General features: G+C 36.7%; 1 protein-coding gene across 3 annotated transcripts in view; it reads right to left on the bottom strand.

The window, feature by feature from the left end:
- SENP7 (SUMO specific peptidase 7) overlaps positions 1-14999 on the bottom strand; it is a 43521-nt gene that overhangs the window by 24967 nt on the left and 3555 nt on the right. For 2 of the 3 annotated variants that reach the window (XM_054061413.1, XM_009555238.2), the window contains exons 3-8: positions 14135-14242; positions 12510-12604; positions 6795-6992; positions 5061-5258; positions 1042-1157; positions 79-248 (exon numbers count right to left, since the gene is read on the bottom strand). In XM_054061413.1, coding sequence (XP_053917388.1) covers positions 79-248; positions 1042-1157; positions 5061-5258; positions 6795-6992; positions 12510-12604; positions 14135-14242 — 885 coding nt within the window. Of the gene's footprint in view, positions 1-78; positions 249-1041; positions 1158-2070; positions 2095-2401; positions 2455-5060; positions 5259-6794; positions 6993-12509; positions 12605-14134; positions 14243-14999 lie in introns of those variants that run through there. The other variant, XM_054061428.1, reaches the window with a different exon arrangement.

Raw genomic sequence — 14999 nt, 5'->3', positions numbered from 1 at the left:
TCTATTTTTGCATGTTGCTATGGCTGCTACTGAAGTGTGTGTACACAACCACATACAATAAAATTAAGTGCAACTTACAGACAGTAAAACTGATTTTTCTGGAATGTGTGCATTACAATCATCAGAAATATGGCCACTAGATCTTCTTTTCCTTTTCTCAGAATCAGAAGAGCCTGATTCCTTCTGATCAAGGGTGGTACTCTTCATGTTTCTGCTCCTCTTTTCCAGTTCATAACAGTTCTTGTTTTCTGGCACAGAAAAAAAAAAAAACAACAAAACAAAAAAGAAGTGTGATTTAATGGGTTATCCTTAAAAACCTTTGTATTTCTTCATATCTGTTATGTCTTCAATAAAATGCACAGAAGCAGATATCTTCCACACTAGTTTATTCCTTATTTAATTGTGTGTGGCTGCCAAAATGTATTCCTAAAATAATTACTGCCTAAAATAATTAAGGAAAGGTTATTATTGCACAACTAGTTAAGACAAGGGTATAACTAAATTCATAGTTCCCTTTCAAGTAAGAATTAGCACTCCATATTTCTTTTATTTTCTGCTGGATTCCACACTCTCCATTCTCTGTTCTAATCTGCAAATTTTCCTAATTAGTATTAAAAAGACAGTACATTCTCCCTGGAGACTTAGCATAGAGCTCATGATTTTTCAGCTATAAATACAAATATTGTCATATAGCATAAACATTTTAGCAGCGTTGACAAACCATTTGAGCATTCTTCATGTATTACATTACTGAGTACAAAAGACTAGTTATAAAATCAGGATTACAATTGTGCAACAAAGCTCCCCTCGGTTTCCTTTTTTCTTCCACAGATCTGATTTGCCATAGCTTTATTCTTATTTTAAAACAGCTATTTAATATATTTTACCGTATCTGTAAAAACCTGCATTTTGAGGAAACACAAACTATGTGCAACACCTATTTTATTTCTGTGCTTCCCTCATAATACTACATTAAAAAAAGAAAATTTCCCAACACTCCAAAATTAATATTTAAGTGCCACATTATTGCTCAATACAAACCTTTCTTCTCCAGCTCCCGTCTTCTAAAAGTGAAGACGTTATTTTTTTCTGGTTCCTTAGAAGCCTTGGTCAATTTACACAGACCACCATCTGTCTTTCTCAGGCAATGCTCAGACCTGTAGAGAATATTAACTATAACTTATCTTCAATTTTAGAGAAAGAATACCGAATAGAAATGCTGAAAGAGTTGGTTAGACCACAAACTTCTGCCTCTCTTGTAAGCGTGTGGAGTTTGACAAATGAAACACAAACTAATTCAATTCCCATTATGTAAATACACAGATACTGACATTATTAATTAAACATATGCTTCTAAAAAGCACAAAGAATGAAAATTTGACATGCTTGACATCAGACACTGAAAGATTTTTTTTTTGCTGTAAAGCAAGACTGCAACAGAAACACAGAACAAGAGAAAAAAAAGAGAGAACAGTCAGTTGAGTGTATCCTTGCCTCTGTTATGAATGCAGAGTGGGAATGAGGCAATGTAGTATATTGTTTATTTAGATTTAGAATTGTTAACCGAATCCAGCAAGTTCCTGCAATGAGAAAAGTTTTGAAATAGAAATTCCTGCTCAAAAGAGCCTGAAACAGTAACTTTGAGGGAAGTCGGGGGCACAGGATATGAACGAGGAAGAAATAGAAAAGGATTACAGTAAAAGAAACTAGGCAACCTACAGGTTTTCAGCTGAGTTTGTATTTCATTCTGAAAAGGAGGACATATAAGAAAGCAATCAATTTGTTTTAGTTTTAAATTAGCTTTTTCATAAATATTTTACTTCCGGGAAGTACCAATAAGACTGAAGAATATTATATCCTCAGATTTGAGGCCTGATCTTGTACTCTCAACTCCTCTGGAGGCTAGTTACAGCAGAAAAAAGTCAATGTAACTATTTTTGTTTCTAGTGTATACACTAGGATAACATTTAGTTGTATGTCTGTGTGATATTTTCTCATATGAACTTTTATACATCTAGTATGCAAGACTTCTTCTAAAAATTTCTGAGTTACAAGATGAAAGAAACTAACCTCCATGACCTCTGGCTTCCTCTTCTGTGACAGTTGGAAAATAAAATAGAAAATAAAGAAGATTTCACAAATAAAGCAAATTAACATTGTTCTTTTCCTCCTTTTGCCATCTCAGTTAATCCAAAGGGATATTTTGTTCAGTGTTTTGTAACATGCCTAACTTGGACTGCTTCAGTCTACAATTTGCAAAGAGCTAAGTGATCATCACAATGACTGAAACCACCGATAGCTGAGCCCGAACCCATAAAGAACATCACTGACCATGGGAAAGAACATTCTTGACATCTCTAACTAGACAGCCAAAAGTGTCGGACACTTTCTGAACAGATACCTATTCTTCAATGCTGTATCTGTAGATTGGAGTATCATTGCTCTTTGGGAATACTGTAAAGACAAATAAAAACTTCCAGAGTGCTCTGATCATACAGTGATGAAGTGTACACAAGCATCATGAAGACACCACTGATTATCTTTCCACTCACAAAGAATCATGAATTGAACCATACACAGAAGTCGTCTTTGGTAAGCACTATTATACATTCTGCATATCGAACAAGAGTGAGTCTTCCACACACCAGGCAGCCCTACTTTTAAAACAACCTCACTACAGAAAACCTGATTTTGGAACCCACATCTCTCTCTCAACTTAAGTATTCCACATGCATAACAGCTGTATAGCTTTGACAGCCTTAAAAGACCATACAAAACTATTAGGCACTTTTTAGCATTTGTTTTACACCAATATCCTAATTTAGGCATTTCAAAAACTTTTCAACAACAGTAATTATTCCTATTGAATGTTTCAGCTAACAGACTTCCCTAAATGTATTTACTCTATATACAACTTCCACACATTCTATTTTCACTTCATCTTCACTGATAACTCAGTTTAAAATGCATCTCTTAACAGACAGATGCATAAGCTAAGAAGCTATGCCACTATATACTGAAGCGTTCTCAAAAGCCATGACAAACCAGGATGAAACACACTTTGAAACTCTTCAGTTTCGTTACACTTAAGACCTACCTCAAACTTGTTAGTTACACTGATAGGTCAGCGGTGACTTAATCAAATGCATTTCACACTGGGTTGTAGGGAATAAGCAATGCAAAATCCACCGATTCTGTAACACCAAAAGCAAGAAAGGAAACAGAGCATTCGCAGCAGGTTCTAGTTGATAGAGAAAGGTTAACTTATTACCACCGTGTTCCAAACACACCAAATTCTTTGACTTAATTTGAAATTTCCACAGTACAAAACTGGCACAATTTTCAGCAAAGAACAACATGCATTTTCGCTACTCTGATGATACAAAAGAATCTCTGTATGGCCAGGTGCATAAACACGCATAACCATTTTGCTCTCCCCTGAAAGAACAGACCTCAAAAGAATCAGTGCTAAGTGATGCACAGACCTTAGTTACAGAAAGATGACCAAGATCAAACTACATTTGTGTTGAAATAATTGCTAAATTCTCCATTTCCCATGCAATATCCACTACAACTTGCGCTAACATGCTGGTCACTGAGGAGAGGTGGAAAATCCTTCTAATGTTGATTCCTGCTAATAACAAGCCTTTTACTTAATACATTAGAAAAGCACATCACAGGAATGGAAAATTAATCCTCCAAGTAATGAACCACTCCAAATCTAAAGTAAATCAAGTACATCAACTACAAAAAAAAACCCTGACTAGTTCAAACCATTCTTGTGCTTAACATAAAACTCAACAGTAGCCCTTCAGATATGAGCTTGAAAAAGCACGCAAGATGTTTCCTCGAATTGTTACATACAAGAGTTCATGTTTTGCTCTTTACAAACCTACTACCTCCCACCATCCAAAACAATACCAAGTGGAAAAACAGGATACTAAAAACTATAGATCTTAAAGATTTTGTAGCAAGACAAAAAAACCCCAACATTCCAAACAAACTCCCCACACTTTAGTCAGCCTAAAGTTCTGGAAAAGTATTTATTAGCAATAAATGCAATACTTCTAAAATGAGACAGTCTAATAAACTGTTCTACATTCCTTATATAAATTACATCTTGTCAAATTAATTTAAGCAGCAGTGGTGATCTCAGCATAAAAAGAGAAAGGAATTCTTACTAATTTAGGTTCTCTAGTATAGTCATGTACCAGAATGAGGAATATGACTCACTTTTTTCAAGAATTTTTAAGAACCTGGAAACTGTTGATTATTCCTGCCCTCACAAAATAAAAAAAAAAATTCTTCTCTTCCCTCGTTTAATTTCTTCCCCAAAATTTCTTGCTATTTGTTCTTGTGGATACTTTGCTGTTATGCAAAGAGGCAGCCAAAAAATACAAGAGAAAACAGCTTAATCTGAATTCAGCTGCCAGCTTAGATCAAAAGAAACGTTTTATAATACCAGTATCTGATTTCTGCTAGTTTTATGTGTCAAGTGTTACTGTGATGCTCAGTCAACCTAAACACAGGGAGAAAAGAAGAAAAGTAGATATTTAGAAGAGAAAAAGTGGATGTTAAACAATGAGAGGACACATACAGCCCTTAAACAATGGCACTCTCTCAGGACTGAGAACATTCATGGATTAATGTGAAAAGAAATGAATTATCACAGAGAGGAATTTGGAAAAATATTGTAAAATAAGTTACTTGAAATCATGCTAGAACACATTAACAGGAAAGCAAGATTTTGGTTCTGGACACAAAAAGAACTTAAATGTGTTTGTATTACATGGCCACCTTCACAAATGAAAACATTGATCTATTGCAAATGGAAATGATTTCTGTGAAGGAAAAGTAGCCTATTAACATCAGGTACAGCAAATCAGAATAAATGCAGTGTTAAAATGACTCACTGGAGCAACGTGTTAGGAATGCACTTAGGAAACTGATCTCCTGCTTCTAGACAAGAGTATAACAAAAACTGTTTCAGGGAACTTATTTTCCATTGTGAAGTTACGTCATTTCAGGAAGACTGGCAAAATCAGCAGTGAGTAACATACCTTTCAGACAGAAAAGAACTTTCACGATCAGAACTTAGGATTTCACACGTCTGTAGGCTGGCAAGTGATGATGAAGGTAGTTGACCCGACTGTAATTTGCCGGCATCGGATAAATTTGCATCAATTATTATGTGGCTGTCTATATATTTTCTTCCAATTTTCGTCGTCAGGACATTCGTCAATATAACTGCAGGTTGCCTGTCATACACATAACAGTAAATCATAAACACTGCACTGAAAATCGAGAGCAAGAAACTTCTTCTTATATTCATGTATCTTAGAGGCTTGATAATCATCAAACATCATTACTTTCAGACCCTCAGAGACAAAACAAAATCCCACTAAGGAACTTAAAATCCCAGGTAAGCAGACAAACAAAAAAAAGCAACAAGAGATCAGGGTAAGAAATGCCAGCCATATAATGTCAACTTTGCCAGATACAATTCACACTGCATTCCTTCTAAAACATTATCTCAGTATAGTTTAAAAACTGGTAAATGTTTATATCTAAATAGCCCTCATGCAATACCTGTACACATTTCTCAGAACTACGGAGCAAATAATGATTTTCCTGTGAACAAGAAGCCTCCAGTAAAACAGATATTTTTTCAAGCACTTAGTCAATAGATACAAATTAGCACAGAAACATAAATGTAGCATTAGAATTTCTTGCCCTCTTCAACTTCCAGGTGGCATTCTAGAGAGCAGCAATAGCAGGGCTCAGAAAAACATTTGCAAGTGTTAGAAGAGACAAGCATGAAAAATAAGTTAAACAGGAATACAACAATGCAACTCCCCACTTCAGCACAGATGTGCACGAGCAGCACAAGGATTTCAATTTTATGACTTCCATTGCAATTTATTTTGGATTAGGATGTAACATCATGGCCTTTTCTGAATTGGTTATGAACAATATTTGTCTTTTGGGTATCAACTGTATGATTGTCTGTATTCGTCCACAAACTACACTCCAGCACAGACTGTATGATGTCTGGGGAGCACTCAGATCTCCTCTTGCACAGAGATGCAAATTTGATTTTAATCAGGAGACTACCTTACGGACAAGATGTTGCAGAGGCACACAAGTGATAAGCAATGAGGATATAATTGAAAGGAAAAGTCCAATACAGAAGAACAATGTAGTCTGGATTTAACCTCCAATAAAGGCCCCTAAACTGTTTAGCAGAAGCAGCTCAGAAAGAAAACTGAGTGTAAAAAGCATTCACCCTAGCCATACCTTTCCCTGAATATCTGCAATTGATCACTGCTTGCGGCAGGGGTGGGGGAGGATACTAGACTTGATATGCTTTTCTTCTGACCCTTTATGCCAGTTCTCAAATTTTTATGAGTAGTCTGAAATGCTTATCAGTGAAAATACACCTTGAAAACTTCTCTGAGAAAAGAGGTCAGTTAAATGCAAGTGTACACTTCTTTCCACACGAATAAAAAAAAAATCCAAACATTCTGAGAGTTCAATGGCTGAATAAGAATTAATTAGTCTTGTCAGTACAGGATCATCTAGAAGCCATCTGATCAGAAAATCCACTGATTAGATAGAGCGCGCTTGGCACCATCTCTCTCAATGATTATCAAAAGGAACAAGGTACGAGGAATCAAGTCAGATGACATGAGAACACAGTTCATGAACAAGACAGCTGTGGTAGAACAAATACTTTCTCATGGAAAAACTGCAAGGAAAGCTATTTTTAGTGACACGAGGCAAAGACAACATACCTTTCAGACAGAAAAGGGCTTTGGAGAGCAGGGTTTAAAATTTGCCATATCTTTAGGCTGGCAGCAGATGATGAGGGTGGTTGATCTGACTGCAGCTTGCCAGCATCAGAAAAATTAGCACCAGTTTTAAGTTGTGCCTGTGTGTATTTTCTTCCTATTTTCGTCCTCAGGACATTCGTCAAGATAACTTTGGGTTGCCTGCCACACATATAATAATAAATTAATAATACGGTGCTGAGAACTTAAGTCACATGAATTCAATAAAGCTTTTCTATGAATTTACTGTCTCTGCATCACACCTTGTATCTTCAGTGGAATTAAGTTCACTTCCCTGACAATTTACAGAGCAGTTCTCTTTGGAGAAGAGGAATCACAAACACGTCTTCTGATTAGGACAGCCTTTCAGTGTGTCTTCTGGCATCAATGACTAAACACATACATATGTGATTCTCAAGAAGTAAACTTTCAGTGCAGAGAGGTGGAAATTTTTGGTGCATATTTTTATTGCAAAATGTTGAAAGTAGTCACTATGGCCTCACAAATTATTCTGAAAACATACGCATGAGCACCTGCAGGATAGGCACAGTGGTATTGGTCTGATGGTTGGACTTGATGATCTTAGAGGTCTTTTCTAACCTTAATGATTCTATGCTATGAAGACAAGCACTCATATTGTAGTACCTTAGTTTAAAGCCATGAATATTATTGGCTTCCATATCACAAATTAGATTATAAACTTGCTGGAGGGGGAAAAAAAAAAAATCAAGAAGCTCATAAAATCTCTCAGTTTTGAAGCTCCAACTGACTTCTATTCAATTTCACTAGAGAAGTGACATACAATTATGAACGACAAAGTTAGAAAAAACTTCCTACTCAAATTCTTTAAACAAGTACCTATACTTAGCACATTCTGCTAGACTGGTACTAAAGTCTTCACATAAAGAATTAATTCTAGAGCATAGCCAGTAATTTGGACAGTTTCCTTATGATATATAATGCTTATCAGCTTATAAGTAATTTGTAAGGATTACTTTGTTTGCAAACATATCAGAATTAGACTTATTTTCCCAGGACTACTCCTGAGAGGACACAGAAGTTCAGGCTCATTTATTGGTTTTAAAAGATTACTGAGGCAAGAATTGTTTTTTCAACTGCACGTCTTGCATAACAAACTAAACTGGTCACATTGTAAAGCAAGAATCCTTCTTTTAGAGCTACAGAAAACTTTTTACTACCCGCACAGCTGTTACATGCATGCGACAGTGGCATTTCTTAAGCAAATGGCTACTACTCCTCAGTAGGTTGATAACTGTGCAATCATTAGGAAATTAGAGCTGTCCCACCGATGTGCTGCATTTGGCTCAACAACATGATTACATGGTACCTAGCAGTAAACAAATATGTATGGCATGAAAACTGCTGCAGAACATATTGGGCACTGGCAGAGGCTGCCCAGGGAGGTAGTTGACTCACCATCTCTGGAGGTATTTAAAAGACAAGTGGATGAGATGCTCAGGGGCATGGTTTAGTGGTTGATAGGAAAGCTTGGACTTGATGATCCAAGATGTCTTCCAACCTAGTAATTCTGTGATCAGGACTGGTAAAGGTGAAATAAAAGATTCCAACCTTTAGAGTCTTCAATAATACCGTCATGACAGTGAAAGCCCACAGCAGGAGGTAAAGAAGTCAGAAGTAGAATTTCCAGTGAAACTTGATTTCATTGCCACCTTGGAAACTCAGGTCTGACATCCTTTGCCCATACTCACATCAGGCTAGACCTTCAGACCCCTCCTTATTTTGGTTTACTGACTGTTATTAGGTACAGAATTTGTAGCATTTCCAATTCCCTTGATTTAAATGGGGTTTATATGTTTTCAGCAAGTATCTTTGCAAAAATGATCTTACAATTTGATCTATACATGCACCTGTACAACTAGCTTTGCACTGGAAACCTGTGCAAAGGAGAGGAACCCTCAACAAACAACAAGGAAGAAAACAATACCTATTTGGCTATCCTTAAAGATGTCAGTGCTACATTAAGACATCACTTCTTATGTGGCACTAGTTGTTCACTGAAGATCTTGATAAGACAGCTAGTTAAAACCTGATCATCAGAGCTGTACAGTTTCTTCAGAGATTTCAATGGCTTCCCTTGCTAGAGGGGGAATGGCATCTGGTGGCATTTCTTGAAAAAGACTGAGTGTAAAATAAGAGTCAGGAAAAACACCTATACTTAAGCCACTGTACATCTGTAAATGATGTCCAGGACTCAGGCCCCTAAATTACCTGTTAAATTGTCCACAGACTAAAGTGAGCAAGTCAAGCAAAAGACATTTCAAAAGATAAAAATTAGTGCCAAGCAGAAAAAAAAAAAAGCAAGCAAAGTATACATTAAAAGCAAGTCCCACCAGCTAAACCTGCAAATAACTCGCACAACAGTAAGACTGGAGGCATCTTGGTGAAGGAAAACCAAAGGCGATTATTTTTGTTTCTGAAACAGGCACCCACTGTACCCCCTTCTTATCCATCTCCACAAAACAGAAAAAATACATAAGCAAAGGTAATGAAAATATACTTACACATGTAAGACTGGAATAGACAAAAAGTATATATTATGAAAACAGCTGTTCACTCCTCTTGGGAAGTCTCCCATCACTTTTCATGGGCAAAAAAAGGATTATCCTACATTACAAAGCCCAAGACCAAAAGCTATTAAACGTTTATACCGCTTTGGGGAAAACAACTATTTCACTCAATAATCAGAGCTGCTAGATCCAGTCCCTTTCTCTATAAGCATATTTGCGTACACACCAGTGTTGTAGTCGCTGGTTCCAATTTGCTCAAATTTGTGTTAGAAAGTTATCAAACTGAGACCTGGAGGCTACCAACTTCTTTTAGAGTAAATTATTAATTGTCTACACCACCACCATGTTCATGCCTACGTTCTTCTACTAGTAAACCCAAGTTTTGGAAAATAAGTATTTTGACAGTGGGATGTCGCGTATCATGTGAGAATCACCCCACCAGGTCCCACAAAACCTGAATATCTGTCCTGCATTTACAAAATAAAGCCACTGATAGTATTCAGTTTTTTGAGCTCCTGCAGCCCACGCACAGCTCAGGAGGTCCTCGGCCTTTCAGAGCCCAAAGGAATAACATAGTGCAATATCATTAACGGAAAACTCCAATCGCCTCATTCACTGACTACACCCTGTTGAGAAGAAAGCCTCTATGTGTCCTCCTCCTACTTCAAGGCCCTGACCTTTCAACTGATTAGAAGTCAATGTATGAACAGCAAACATAAACATCCCTACTAACCTCCCTGCTTTTCAGGACGGAAGTTTTTACTGCTAAAAGCTGCTTGCCAGGGCAAGAGAATCAGCATGTAAACGACTGCCACAAAAACCTGACTGCTACCAGGCAGAACTTGATTCAGCCAGGACATGTATTTCAATTAACACTTAATATACTCAGCTGAAAGAATCACACACATCTTATATAAGTACATTTTTCCCCAAAAGCGATCTTGACAGACAAGGACAAGCAGCTTGAATTGCAAAATAGTTTTCTATTTTGTTTCTTTTTTTTGTTTCTCTCTATCTCCCTCTTGGAGAGGATTAATAGCTGAAATAGGTGGACACCTCTAAGCTCTGTTGCCAGGCAGTGATAGCTACCCTTGAAATATCCCTTTCCTCGACAATAGAAGTTTTTATAAGTGGGATACAAAACGTTAACTGACCAATTACACAAACACTGTACCTAACTTTCTGCAATTACACAAATAAATTGAACTATTCAAATTTCATGACAGTTCTAATCTGCTTTGTGACACAATCACAGAAATATACAAGAGACATCCAGCATACGAGAAGGGCCAAAAAAATAACACACCCCAAGAGCCCTATCCAGGATCACGAACAAATCACCTGACAGTGACCTTTCACAAGGCCACGAGCAGCGATATTCAAGCAAGAGCTGCTCCTTCCAGATCCCATGGTCTCACATTACAGCAGAACTGACAGAAGCAATCAAACACCAAATTTTGTAACCCAGAACTTCAGTTAAAAACAGAAGTGAAGGTGGGTTTATGCTAATAAACCCATTTTATCCTTTCTGACTAAAATTAAGCAGCAATAAAACAATGCTCAAGCAGTACATCAGATGCCTCCCTAAGTATTTGAGATTTGCCCCTATCAATACAGAAGGCTGGTTTTAAACCACGAGGAGCTAACAAGATGTTGTCATTTAGACTTATTTCCTCCTTCTCAATGCAAGTGAAAAATTCCTCATTGGCAAGTAAGAACAGAAAAACTTCTACATTAGAAAGATTGTCAGCATGCCACGTCACACTTAATCTCTTTTGAGTTTTGTCAGTTCTCAGACTTCCGCTCAAACATCACCTCTTTAGAACCTGTGTGCTCTTTCTGCTTAATATGCAATGAGGTCAGCATGTTGATTCTGACTTACTGAGAAACATTGGGTACCCAAAAGCAACACTTAGAACAAGCTTTACCACAGACAGAAAATTAAGTATATTTTACAGAGAACCTCCAGGTAGTTTCTACACATACACCTTTTCTTTAGGAAATAAAAAATTCATAGGCTTAACATCTGAACATTTACTGTCTCTTTACGGTCCAAATCACTTCTCACCAAAATTCTGGTGAAAGGTTTGGTAAAAATGATAGAACACCTAAAAATGCAACTTGTAAGTCTCTCATATATCAAAATTAACAGAAAGTTAACATATGTAACAGATCCAAAGGTAGCTCTTTTTTTAAAAAAGAAGCTCCTCAACATTGAAATGTCAGTTCAAAGTTTACTGAAAGATCTTTAGAGACTGATATCAGACATGGACCATTTCACAGCATAATTAAAACTCTTATTTGTCTCGATTTAAATGATTTGTGGAATAACAATTGCTTCATTAAGATAAATATAATTCATTTCATCATGAAATCACTATGTGCCCTAGCTGCTGCCAATTATCTAACTCTCCATTTTCATTTCCATTTGTCAACTATGGCACTTACAGCTTCAATATTTTCTTGGGTAAACAATCACCTAACTGACAGCTTCACACAAGACAATTTTAAAAAATTTGCCATAATCCCAAAGAAACCAAGATATTTGCTCTTGGCAACAGAGAGTAAGAAGTGACATAGAGGCAGTCCTATTTATTCCCTTAGGCTCTAGACTATAAAATAGAGGTGAAAAAACTCTTTACTGCCTTCCCCTAACTATTAATCATATTGCTTGGGGTTTTGGTTGGTTTTTTTAGTTGTTTTTAAGAGCCGTTAAAGCCATATTAATGACTGTGGACCACAGGAAAAAAAGTGACAAACAAAGGGTAATCTGGGAAACTTCTTAAACATCTAAGATATTGAGGACTAGAATGATAATTTACACTAATGAACACCTTTCAGGATTCCAAGCAGGTCAACAGCAGCAACTCCTCCACTGAGTGTTGCATTCCCATTCTGATGTTGCTGCTTTGTGTCACGTTAAAAAAAAAAAACATGATTGTTTCATAATTCACAATCCCATTAAACCACTGAAGCATGATTTGCTGAAGGTCAGCTATGTAACAGGTCAAAAACCATCTCCGCATGACACAAATAATTACACAGAGACCAGAGATAACCAGCTTCAAGAAAGATTATGAAACTCTGAATATACAAACAGAGAAGAACTACTTTTGAGATTACTTCTTACCCAATTGATTCTTCATCATTAGAGCTGTGTCTCTTGCGGTCCTTTTGCCTTTTTCCTTTTGTGGAAGGCTCTCTATTGTTGGTACTTAATTTCCACTGAAATACAATGAATAAATATTGGTATGTTCCAATAGACATAAATATGTCATCATAGATATTACACTAAAAAAAGGGAACAATATCACAACAATTTTGCAAATAATGCATTTGCTTGATTTGAAGTACCCATGTACCACCTGATCTTGAATGGAACCCTTTTTCTCCTAAAGAAATTTGACAATACAGGACAATTCAATTACTTCCCTACTTAAAGGAGGCCAATCCCAAACAGGGACATAAATATTAGGCCTGTCCTACATAATCAAAAGTACACAAGATAACTCCTACTTTCTTTAAGTCCATGCATTTCACTAAACCGTATCCCACTCAAGATATAAAATTCTAAGAAGGAAAAGAGACTTGAAGGTTTGGGACTTTGGTGGCAAAACTCACAAAAGCAAGACTTCACTTTCTCCAAATTCTCTTACCTTGCTGGAATGCATTTGTATTTTCAAATTAAATGAGTGAAGCCCCACTAAAGCATATAGTTATTTCTGCAGTTCCAGAAACCTCTCTCCCTCTGCCACTGCCTCTTCCTAATATCGCCTCGTTTTTTTAATATGAAAGATAATAAACTAAACAGATGTTTGAAAATTATGCCACTCAGGGAGAAAGCAGATAAACTTATCTTCATTTCTGTTTAATTGTGAGGCAAATGGACACCTGAAAAACCCATGCCCAGACATATTTTACATAGTTTAGCGAAGTCTGAAAGGTACATCCCAAATTGATCTTTTTCCTGCCATAGGGGCCCACTCTGTAATGGAAAACGCTCATCATTAAAACAACCAGCAGTAAGAAATTGCCTTGAAGGTGCTCTCCCCTCCTCCTGCCTTCAAACATCATCTAGTTCACCTCATAGCACTGATCTTAAAGCCTGTTAGAGACCTATATACCCAAATCACTAAAAGCTGCACAGAATTTCTCAAACAACACGGAACAAACTCTGGCAACACTAAATACAACGTGAACAGAACTCTGTATGGATAAACCAGTCATTTTTCTTTTAATTGTGATACCTCATGAGCAATCTTCTCCTTTAAAGTAAAATATAAAGACTAGTCAGTGTTTAAAACATACTGAGCCCTGTTCTGCATAGAAAAATCTGAAATACACAGACACGGGTAAGAAAAGTAAGAAATGGAAAATCAGATAATATATGGGAAATAAAAGGGGGGAAAAAAAGATTTTTCAATTCATTAAGTCTAATCACTGTTTTTATAGAGGCAGAAAGACGAGAAGAATTCCATATAAATACTGTCTGGCCCTGCCCAAGAGGCTGCTGGTTTTAACCACATGAGACGTTACTTCTGACTTCAAAACCTAACCCTAATTAGATGCGCTGCTCACATAAGTATTAAGAAGTACAGAACACAACCACATAGTGAGTTTGTATTGCAGAATGCTCAAATGACCAGGCCTATCACGAGACCTGTGTCACATTATCACCACTACTGTTAAAACCAGAAAAGAAATCCCATATAACATTCTCCTATGCTCTTTACAACCTGAAGAACTTCTTTTTACCTCTTTTAAAGGGTAGTCCAAATGATGGGAGTCTGGGAGCCTTGCCAAAGGGGACTGAACTTGGACATCCTCTGTCTTGGTGTTTGTTTTCTTCTTTGCCAATCGAAACTGAAAACAGATGATGTTACACATCATAAAACTAAATTATCCACTGGTCCTGAGCTTACCTACAGCCATTCAGTGTTTTCTCAGCTGTCAGGCAAAATCACAAAGTTGCAAGGGAACCACTGACCGGTGACTTTAATTTAAATGCATTCCTCACTGATACGTGATCTTAAATCCTGTGTCATGTCACACTAGGAGCTAATTTGAACTTATGAACTGTCTAAAATGCAAGAAAAAGCTCTTCCTATTTCATTAACTTTACAACAAGTTCAAAGGCGTGCCTAAAAACACAAGAACCAATCTACTGGCACTTGTTTTCTTAGTTCTCTTTGATTTGTTTACAGTATGGTTTAATTATCTAACTTAGAGAACAATAAACAGAAATCAATATTTAAGGACTGCAATAGGCATTTTCTTATTCAAGAACAGCTGCAATTAGACTGTTTGATTGAGGTTTTTTTTCAGGGGTTGTGAGGTCTGGGTTTTCGGTTTTTTGTGTTTTTTTGAGAAGTGGTCTATAACCATGTTTTATCAGTCAGAATGCGTTCTTCTAACCTGCACCTTAATAGCCAGGTATAAATTTCTTATTTCAGGACTCTACCTGCTGCCTGACTAGTGGGTTTTGTTATGAGCTTCCTAAGAACATATATTTACCTAAATATTTAATGTGCTCACAGAGCCTCTGTAATTACCTGTTCTCAATGTTATCTGTTATGTTAAAGCAGATTCAGAAAAGAGAAAAGAGACAGATGAACAGACA

Source organism: Cuculus canorus, chromosome 1, assembly GCF_017976375.1.
Source record: "Cuculus canorus isolate bCucCan1 chromosome 1, bCucCan1.pri, whole genome shotgun sequence".
In the NCBI taxonomy this organism is placed as follows: Eukaryota; Metazoa; Chordata; class Aves; order Cuculiformes; family Cuculidae; genus Cuculus; species Cuculus canorus.
This window is presented reverse-complemented; position numbering and strand designations above follow the sequence as displayed.